We start from the raw sequence: 9,424 nt of genomic DNA, 5'->3' as shown, positions 1-9,424 counted from the left end.
TCGAAAAGACTATTTCATGGAGGAGCGTGGGGTCCGAGTTGATTTGCGGGATGATACACACCTCCTGACGCGTTTTTAATGTTTATCCGTAGTGTGTTTTTGAACAAGGTTCACCGGTCATGACTACGTGGTTCAGGTCAGCTGTTGGATAAACTGACACAGTACTCTGCCAGAATTATTCCGGGACGGGTTTTAGCAGCATTCATTAGTTGAACCAGTTGAACTCCACCCGCACACCGAAGTAAACATGGCTTGCAACGTCAGGCTTACGTCAAAGCTCTGTAAGTCTTTCGCCGGTGAATGAGATTTCGAGTTTTCATTTCGTACTTATTCCTAACGTAACTGTACAGACTCCCTGACATAGTGTTTCTGCATTTACACATGTACACATTTTAGTCTGTGGAGACTTCGACCTTTGATCTGTTATTCAATATGTTTTAAAGCAGTTATGCATTTCTTAATCTATTTAAATTACATGGTTTTGAATCGATCATCCCTTCTATTGATTCTTTATTTCGCATTCCACGTTTCATTTTTGGTATGAATCTGGTTTGTTTGTTTCAGTAATGTTACATGATTGTTCTTCTTTTCTCTTTTCCAACTTATCTCAGAAAATCTTTTCTCAGTTGATTATGCAAGATGTACTGTAGGATTGGCAAGGGCACATCGTTGTAAATTACAGTCGAATACCAATGTCCTTTGAAATACTGTACATGTCAAACACCATTGCTGTGCACAACTTCATATTGTTTTCTTTGCTTGTTACAGTTCAGAGAGTAGTCTCTGTTTCACAAAGGCAGTACTCATCCCAAGTTTTTCCTAAAATTACTACTCATTATTCTATTCATCCTCGGGAATCTGACCCAAGATGGAAAGGTGAGTCTACCCTGCATTTTTTATCTTTGGAGCACTTAGCACAATGCGCCCGTCCAATGTACCTACTCTCCTTGTACAGATGTCGATATGGAGCGAGCTGTCGACGAAACAGATGTGGTCATTGTCGGAGGTGGCCCGGCTGGACTGTCAGCTGCGATCCGCCTTCGTCAGCTGGCTGAGAAGGAAGGCAAAGAGTTGCGAGTAGTTGTTGTTGAAAAAGCATCAGAAATTGGTTTGTTGTTTGGCTTTCTAATGTGCTATTGAAGTGGATAGCCCTCTACACTTGTGTTTGATGCTTTGTTGTTTGTTTTCAGGGGGCCACATTTTATCTGGCGCGTGCATTGACCCAAAAGCTTTGAATGAGTTGATTCCTGACTGGAAGGAAAAAGGAGCCCCTCTGAATACGCCTGTCAACAAAGACCGTTTTGTATTCCTCACTGAGAAGGGAAGCATACCTCTCCCTGTTTTCCCCGGTATGTGCGAGTGATTACAAATTTATTTGTTACTGCTTTTCTGACTCTCACTCTAATACATAATAAATGGTTAACCCACTAGGCATGCCAATGTACAACCATGGAAACTATGTTGTTCGCCTTGGTCATGTTGTTCAATGGCTGGGCGAGCAGGCTGAAGCAGCAGGCGTTGAAGTATTTTCTGGTATTTCTGCATCTGAAGTACTGTACAATGAGGACGGCAGTGTCAAGGGAATTGCAACTGGAGATGTTGGAGTTGCGAAGGATGGCTCTCCAAAGGTAAGAAAAAAGATGAAATCATGTTCACATGAATTATATTTGACATTTGCTTTAAAGACAAGAGCATGAACTGTCATTGAAGGGAGTGACGCTATCCACATCATTTGGATCAGTTGTAACATTCACATATTATTTTTGTGGAACATTTACATTTTTTGTAACTCAGTAGGTGGCACTTTGTGCAGCAAAAATCTTGTCCTATAGCCTCCAGTTTGCATGGTAGGAAGAATATGGTCATGTTTTGTTTGGTATCAACTGAAACACACAGAAAAGAAAGCTATTGATTGGAGAAAAATTTATGACAGATAAGTGTTTTATCCATTCTCTCACCATTTTTGAAAAAGTAGTCCATAAAGGCATGAGCCTGAACCATGCCACTTCCATCAAAGGTTATTGCCAAGCAAATTATTATCATCATCATTGCATTCATGACTTGCTGAGCTGAAACCAAAAATTATTTTTGGCATCAGTTTTGTTAGTTGATAGGGAAAAGTAAAGGAGAGTTACATACCTTAGATTTTTCTTGTACTGGTCTGGTGTCTGGCACTTGTCTGACTGGACTGTCTGCTCCCATGTGAACTGCCTCCTTTAAAAATGTTTCTCTCAACCTTCAACTTTTATCAGTCCTACTTTATGACTTTCCAAGTGCATTTGCTCTGTTTCTGTTCATGCTGAAAAGTGACCTCTAGTTTTCTAAAGTTAAATTATTGCTCGAGATAGTGCTTTGCAGTCAGTAAAAAGCCTTCAAGTTTTAAAACCTCTTAAGAGACTCTCCAGCACAAATTTAGAAAATGGTTTTTAAGAAATCTCCTGTAATACTTTGATGAGATGATTTTTAGTGTTTCTTTTCCTTTATCAGGATCAATTTGAAAGGGGAATGGAATTGCATGCAAAGTGCACCATCTTTGCTGAGGGGTGTCATGGTCACCTGACAAAACAATTAAGCAAGAAGTTCAATCTGCGAGCTGAAAGTGAGCCACAGACATATGGTATTGGTCTCAAAGAAGTTTGGGAAATTCCAGCAGAAAGACACCAACCTGGGCTAGTTGAGCACACAATTGGTTGGCCTTTGGTAAGTAGCTGTATTTTGATTGAGGTTTTCAATTTGAGGGAACATGACACATCTGGGAAGCTCTATCATAGGTACCGGTATTCCAAATTTTCAGGACAAATTCACTTATGGAGGTTCTTTCCTATACCACTTGAATGAACCTACCCCAACTGTGGCAATAGGATTTGTCATTGGTCTAGACTACCAGAACCCGTATTTAAGTCCGTTCCGAGAATTCCAGAGGTTCAAGCACCACCCGTCTATTGCCAAGCACCTTGAAGGTGGCAAGAGGTAAACAATTTAGCTGAACGGTTGGTGTTGGTTCTTTGGAAGAAATGAAAGACTGATCCAAAGATGCCCTTTTCTGTCCCAGAATTGCCTATGGTGCCAGAGCACTGAACGAGGGCGGATACCAGAGCATTCCAAAGCTGGCCTTCCCGGGTGGATGCTTGATTGGCTGCACAGCTGGCTTCTTGAATGTCCCCAAGATTAAAGGAGTGCACTATGCCATGAAGAGTGCCATGCTTGCCGCTGAGGGTATCTTTGCAACAATTCAATCGTCAGAGGGAGAGTCTTGTAAGTATTGCATTCATTAAAAAGATTGTTTTTAGACTGATTTTTTTTTTAAATCTGTTACAAACATTTTTTTTTTTTCCACACTAACATTGTACTCTATTTCAGGTGTCTATCCCAAGTCCTATGAGGATAAAGTGAAAAGTAGCTGGGTGTACTCAGAACTCAAAGGAGTACGGAACATCAGACCTGCATTCCATAATCCTTTGGGCTTGTATGGTGGAGTTGCTTATGGTGCATTTGCCACCCTCACTCGAGGCTTTGAGCCTTGGACTTTCAAACATGGAGGTACGTATATATTTTTCTGATTTCTGCCTGTGCCTATGTAAATTTAATGTGGAAAGAAAGTGCCGTAGCTGTTTGGTCCCAACCAACTCTGAATTTTCTAGATCCTGACTACAAACGGCTGAAGCCTGCCTCAGAGTGCAAGCCAATTGAGTACCCCAAACCTGATGGCGTTCTCAGCTTTGACTTGTTGTCATCTGTCGCTCTCACTGGCACCAATCACGAGGGCGACCAACCACCCCACCTGACTCTCAAGGATGACACTGTTCCGGTTACAAACAACCTTGGTGTGTTTGACGGCCCCGAAGGGCGCTTCTGTCCTGCAGGTACTTTCCTGTCACAATTTTTCTTTTTTTTTTTTAAATTGCATTTGCTCTTTTTTACTGGACACAACAACTCTGTTTTACAGGTGTGTACGAGTATGTTCCCCTGGAGAGTGGAGATGGCCAGAGATTACAAATTAATGCTCAAAATTGCATTCATTGCAAAACCTGTGATATTAAGGATCCGAGTCAGAACATTAATTGGGTTACTCCAGAGGGAAGTGGTGGGCCTGCTTACAATGGAATGTAAAACATTTTGACACCAAATGTCAGGTTTCATTTTTATTTTTTTAAATTTGTGAAATAAGGTTGGCTGTGCCCTTCAATGGGAACATGTGTACAGTAGACTTTTCTGTCTTCCATATCAGTGTGAGGCTTGTTCTCATTGCCTCACGTATTTTCTGTTTGGACTCAGTGAGTGAAAAAGTTTGTATGCAGTTCACTAGTTGATTCTGTTTCACCTTGTACATGTATTCTGATCAATTTGTAACTTGTATAATATTAGTTGATGCAGATTGAACCTAAAACTAATCATCACCCTGTTATTTATGTTAATTTTATTTGTTATTCTTTTTTTATGAGATTTTTTGATTAAGTTATCTGTTTGCCAAGTCATCACAAAGCTTCTTTTATAGATACATGCTGTATTTTTGGATCATTTTTCTTGTTGTTGGGAATTCTAATGAGTGTTGCTGGTGTTTTCACTCTGCAAGTTTTAAATGTTTTTGATTCTCCTTGATTACTGAATGGTGGTGATCATGAAATTTTCTTTATCTTTGCTTGTCGTCTTGTGTACAGCTTTTATCTTTGTACCTGGATTATATGAAAGCAGTAAACATTCTAGACTGATAATTTTGTGTTTGATGAAATGCCTATCACAGAAATAAATTCTATTTTTCAAAAAATATTTACTGTGTATTTATAATTTTAAAATAGTATATCTTAATCCTACTTCCAGCCCCTCTTCAGTTTTTGGCCTGCCATTGCTTGGAGTACTCTACTCCATCGTTGTTGAATAAGAATCTTGGGCCAAGTTCCTTGTAGCGAGAGAGAACCATCCTGTTGATGAAAGCGACTCGATTATAAGTTGATTTTGAGACTGGAAGGGTACCGCACAGTGGGCCAGGCGGTCAAAATCCCGGACGCGTTTTGAGCTCCAGAGTCGCTGAATGGGACTCGAACCGGACGTGTGATCCCACCAATGGATTGCTCTCCGAACGAGGAATCTATTGGTGGGGCCACACGCTCGGTTCGAGGCCTGTTTAGCGCCTCTGGAGCTCAAAACGCGTCTAGAGTTTTGTCCGCCTCCACCGGTCTTCTGGTCCACTGTGTACCGCGGCCCTCCAACTTACAAGTCGGGCACGGAGATGGCGTAGTTGGTGATGGCGTAGAGCGCGTCGTACTGCAGCACGCTGCTGCCCGCCGCGGCGGGGTGCACGTTGGCCGCGTTGTACCGCGAGATCCTGGGCGGCAGCAGGTCCTGGGCCACGGTGGCGGTGCCCGTCCAGGTCGCCTTGTCGGCGCCCACCTCGGTGCTGGCCGTGAAGGTGGCGGGGTCGTCGTCCACGGACACGGTGCGCAGCACGTTGAAGGGCGCCCAGTACAGGCGGAGGGTGCTCGACGACCTGCACGCCCAAAGCCGCGAGTCACAGTGGGCCAGAGGACCGGTGGAGGCGGACAAAACTCTAGACGCGTTATGAGCTCCAGAGTCGCTAAATGGGACTCGAACCGAACGTGTGACCCCACCAATGGATTGCTCGCTCTCCGAACGAGCAATCCATTGGTGGGGTCACACGTTCGGTTCGAGTCCCATTCAGCGATTCTGATTCTGGAGCTCAAAACACGTCTAGAGTTTTGGCCGCCTCCTTCGGTCTTCTGGCCCACTGTGCGACAGACCGGCGGAAACGACTATCGGAGTTTGCTGAAAATGCTTCACTGTCGGGGTACTCACGGAGTGAACTCCACTTCAGTGATCCTGTGGTCGGCGTTTGCGAGGAAAAGGTGCACGCCTGAAATTTTCGCAACGGAAAAAGGTGTAAATTTAAGTTACTCTCGACAGGGACTTCCCCCGTCGCCAAAGGCCGTCCTGGAGCAATAACTCACTCGCAGGACAGACCGCGCTGTGGCTAATCAGGCCACAGCGCTGTAAAATAACACTGGGAACACACGTACGGTTGTCCGCCGAGTCGCTCTGGACGTAGGGCGCGGTGAACTGGATTTTCAAGACATTGTTGTCGGTGTTGACGACCATCTGCATGGCCGGCCCCTTCAGCTTGTCGCCATTCAGATTGAGATCCGGGATTACGGTCAAAACAGCTCTGCGAAACAAAAGAGATGGCATGTAATCGGACTGGGCAAACAAACAACCCACCGCAAGCATCCGGAAAAAAAAGTTGACGCAGTCGGTAGGACTCGAACCTACGCTCCCAGAGGGAAACTGATTTCTAGTCAGTCGCCTTAACCACTCGGCCACGACTGCGGCCTGTAGGGCGGGGCACCGCCGCCCGTAGTAGCAAAGCGTCAGAGCCGCCAGCAGTGGGGGAAGTGCCTGCGCATGCGCACCAGCCGAGCGCGAAGCGAAGCGCATCCGAGGCGACTGTCGAGATCTCGAACGCAGCCGCCTCGAGTGGCGGGAAGCGCGAACGTCACCGGCAGCTTGGCATTCCAAGTGGCTCTCGGATAGCGGCATAACGCCGCACAGTGGGCCAGAAGACCGAAGGAGGCGGCCAAAACTCTAGACGCGTTTTGAGCTCCAGAGTCGCTAAATGGGACCCGAACCAAGCGTGTGACCCCACCAATGGATTGCTCTCCGAACGAGGAATCCATTGGTGGGGTCACACGTTTGGTTCGAGGCCTCTTTAGCGACTCTGGAGCTCAAAACGCGTCTAGAGTTTTGTCCGCCTCCACCGGTCTTCTGGCCCACTGTGTAACGGAGCAGCGCGACACGTGAGCCAGCGAACAATTGGAAAACCGCGGCCGGTTTAATCCGTCTCGGCAATCCAACTCACCCGAACGCCGACTGCAGGGCGCAGAGACCGACGAGAGAGAGAAGAGTCCTGCGCAAAACGAATCGAATCAGCGTCGCCGTTTCAGCGGGCGAAAAGTCCCACGATGCAGCAGTGTCGAAAGGGTTGCCTACCAGGCACGTTTTCGAGAACACAGCTCAGATATTGCCTACGCGGCAGGCTGAGGCTGGCAACCCTTTCGACACCCGGGTGGTGCGTCTTTGGAATTTTTGAGGAACACTTTGGTTATCACTTCAACTACTGTCGCACTCGTAGGGCTGACCCGTTGGGGTGCGAGAGAGCGACGCACAGTGGTGCAGAAGACCGATGGAGGCGGCCAAAACTCTAGACGCGTTTTGAGCTCAAGAGTCGCTAAACGGGACTTGAACCGAACGTGTGACCCCACCAATGGATTCCTCGTTCGGAGAGCAATCCATTGGTGGTGTCACACGTTTCGGTTCACACCCACTGTGCGACGGACGGCTGGTGACAGTAACAGTGTGACGCCCTCTTGCTTACCACATGGTGTAGCGGTGCGTCGTGGGCGTGGCTGAAGACGACCGCTGACTGCCTCGCTCCTCTCGCTGGTCGCGGGCGGACGCTGCGACGCGGTGCTGCGCTGTGCCCGTTGGGTGCCGACTGGTGGTCTGATTGTCCGATCCGATCCGTCCGATGGCGCAGGACTGCCGCCAGGCCGCCACCAGCCTTGACGGGGGCGTCGCCTGCCTACTGCCTTCGCCGCACAGTGGGCCAGAAGACCGGCGGAGCGGCCAAAATCCCGGACACGTTTTGAGCTCCAGAGTCGCTAAACAGGACTCGAACCGAACGTGTGACCCCACCAATGGATTCCTCGTCCGGAGAGCAATCCATTGGTGGGGTCACACGTTCGGTTCGAGACCCTTTTAGCGACTCTGCAGCTCAAAACGCGTCTAGAGTTTTGGCCACTCCACCGGTCTTCTGGCCCACTGTGCGCCGCCTTCGCGCGAACACGCCAATCCATCGAGTTTTGTTTACTGCCGTACGTCCCCACTCCACCATTTTTTTTGGCCGGCCCTTACGTTTGACGTACGCAAAAAGGCAGGCGCGGCCCGCCAGCCGATGAGCGGTGTCTCCGTCTCTCTCGCACCCTGGCGGTGAGCCCCGTCAGCCCCGTGAGTGCGACAGAGACAGAGCGACGAGTCGCTCGGACGCACGGAGTGGGAGGGAGAAAGACGGCGAGTTGACGTCGTCGCCGCTCCGCGTTATCTCGCTATCGGTCTTGACTTGGAAAGCAGAGAAGCAGCGAAGCGGGGCAATCGCTACGGCCACTCCATCGAGTCCGACCGACCGCCGCACAGTGGACCAGAAGACCGGTGGAGGCGCTCGAAACTCCGGACGCGTAATGAGCTCCAAAGTCGCCAAATGAGACTCGAACCGAACGTGTGACCCCACCGATGGGTTCCTCTCCGAACGAGGAATCCATTGGTGGGGTCACACGCTCAGTTCGAGTCCTTTTCAGCGACTCTAGAGCTCAAAACGCGTCCTGGCTGGCCGCCCCCACCGGTCTTCTGGTCCACTGTGCGCTGTCTTGGGCGACGGCGGCTGCGGTTTGGCCCGTCGCTCCGCCGGTTGACGAGGCACACAGTGTGCCACACACGCCCCTCCGCTCTGCCTGTGTTGATCCGAGGTGCTTAGCGAGGGCTGCGGTCACCAGCACCACGTCGACCCGCCGAGCAATCACCACCGACCGCAATGACCACGGCCACAATCACCCGGGTCCACCCAGGCTCCTGTCCACGGGTCCATGGGAGGGCCATGGGCCGGGGGCCACGGAGGACGCATGCGCGCCGGGCCTGGCTCCACCTCCGGCCGCCCCCTCCCCCGCCCCTCCGCCTCCCCTCCGCCCCCGCTGGGGCGCAAGGCGGCGCGCCCCCTCCCGGCGCCCCGCCACGGCCGCCGCACTGTCCGCCCAGACACGGTGGCGGCAAGTTGTCACGGCGGAGCCCCGTCGCGTTCCGGACAGGATTCGGCGTGCGTCGCGTGTGCCGAGTCGTCACTTGGGTGTCCGTCACCCCGCTACACTGTCAGTGACACCGTCAGTGACGCTGTCAGTGCGCGTCGACAGTGTGGGAGCACTGTTCGGGTGAGAGTGGTCAGTGACAGTGCGACTAGTGGACCCACCTCGCGACATTCGACGCGCCGGGGAGCGGCTGCCACCGCGTCGGCAGGAGGCGGCGGTTGGAGGTGAGAAGCCACGCCACTGTGAGTGTGTGTGTGTGTGTCGTGTGTAAGCGCAGCCACTGCGAGTTTAGGTTAGCCGAACCCTTCACCGCGAGTCCGTCTTAAGGCGGCTGCAGGGGTGGGTCGCGGAGTCGCGGACCGCCGTGACCAATGGGGTGCGAGCGGCCCGCGGTATCGGCCGCAAGTCTGCTCTGATTGGTGCGTCGGCTTGCGGCCTGCCTCGGCCTGCGGTCGCTCGGGGTTCACTCATTCTGGAAACGCGCTCCAAGCCGACACGATTCGACCAAACCGAGTCGTCCCCATTGCTTTCGACTGTGGAACTTAGGGAGAAAATTGCAG

General features: G+C 50.3%; 2 protein-coding genes and 1 non-coding gene across 3 annotated transcripts; 1 reads left to right on the top strand and 2 right to left on the bottom strand.

Moving 5' to 3' along the window:
- Nucleotides 1–107: 107 nt before the first annotated feature.
- LOC117645298 (electron transfer flavoprotein-ubiquinone oxidoreductase, mitochondrial) lies at nt 108–4,767 on the top strand. The gene is made up of 11 exons (XM_034385370.1): nt 108–281; nt 769–876; nt 956–1,108; nt 1,191–1,349; nt 1,432–1,628; nt 2,488–2,700; nt 2,795–2,970; nt 3,053–3,255; nt 3,361–3,540; nt 3,642–3,863; nt 3,947–4,767. The coding sequence occupies exons 1-11, from the start codon at nt 248–250 to the stop codon at nt 4,108–4,110; spliced, it is 1,809 nt and encodes a 602-aa protein (XP_034241261.1). The 5' UTR covers nt 108–247; the 3' UTR covers nt 4,111–4,767.
- Nucleotides 4,272–7,583, bottom strand: LOC117645301. The gene is made up of 6 exons (XM_034385372.1): nt 7,385–7,583; nt 6,869–6,916; nt 6,033–6,178; nt 5,812–5,869; nt 5,213–5,485; nt 4,272–4,919 (listed from the first exon to the last, which is right to left on the bottom strand). Exons 1-6 carry the CDS (start codon nt 7,387–7,389, stop codon nt 4,826–4,828), a joined length of 624 nt encoding a protein of 207 aa, XP_034241263.1. The 5' UTR covers nt 7,390–7,583; the 3' UTR covers nt 4,272–4,825.
- On the bottom strand, nt 6,258–6,339 carry Trnas-aga. Its single transcript has one exon. It is a non-coding gene; the product is annotated as a tRNA-Ser (tRNA).
- Nucleotides 7,584–9,424: the final 1,841 nt, after the last annotated feature.

The sequence above is a fragment of the Thrips palmi genome, unplaced genomic scaffold, assembly GCF_012932325.1.
Source record: "Thrips palmi isolate BJ-2018 unplaced genomic scaffold, TpBJ-2018v1 HiC_scaffold_18, whole genome shotgun sequence".
Lineage (NCBI taxonomy): Eukaryota > Metazoa > Arthropoda > Insecta > Thysanoptera > Thripidae > Thrips > Thrips palmi.
This window is presented reverse-complemented; position numbering and strand designations above follow the sequence as displayed.

What these genes read in the sequence shown, in the direction of transcription:
- LOC117645301 (XM_034385372.1), bottom strand. An exon ending in GAGCGACTCGGCGGACAACC is followed by an intron (nt 5,870 to 6,032) that starts GTACGTGTGTTC and finishes CGAAAATTTCAG; the next exon opens with GCGTGCACCTTTTCCTCGCA. An exon ending in ACTGAAGTGGAGTTCACTCC is followed by an intron (nt 5,486 to 5,811) that starts GTGAGTACCCCG and finishes TTGGGCGTGCAG; the next exon opens with GTCGTCGAGCACCCTCCGCC.
- LOC117645298 (XM_034385370.1), top strand. Translation starts at nt 248, where the DNA reads ATGGCTTGCAACGTCAGGCTTACGTCAAAGCTCT. An exon ending in ACCTCTCCCTGTTTTCCCCG is followed by an intron (nt 1,350 to 1,431) that starts GTATGTGCGAGT and finishes TTAACCCACTAG; the next exon opens with GCATGCCAATGTACAACCAT. An exon ending in TTGGACTTTCAAACATGGAG is followed by an intron (nt 3,541 to 3,641) that starts GTACGTATATAT and finishes TGAATTTTCTAG; the next exon opens with ATCCTGACTACAAACGGCTG.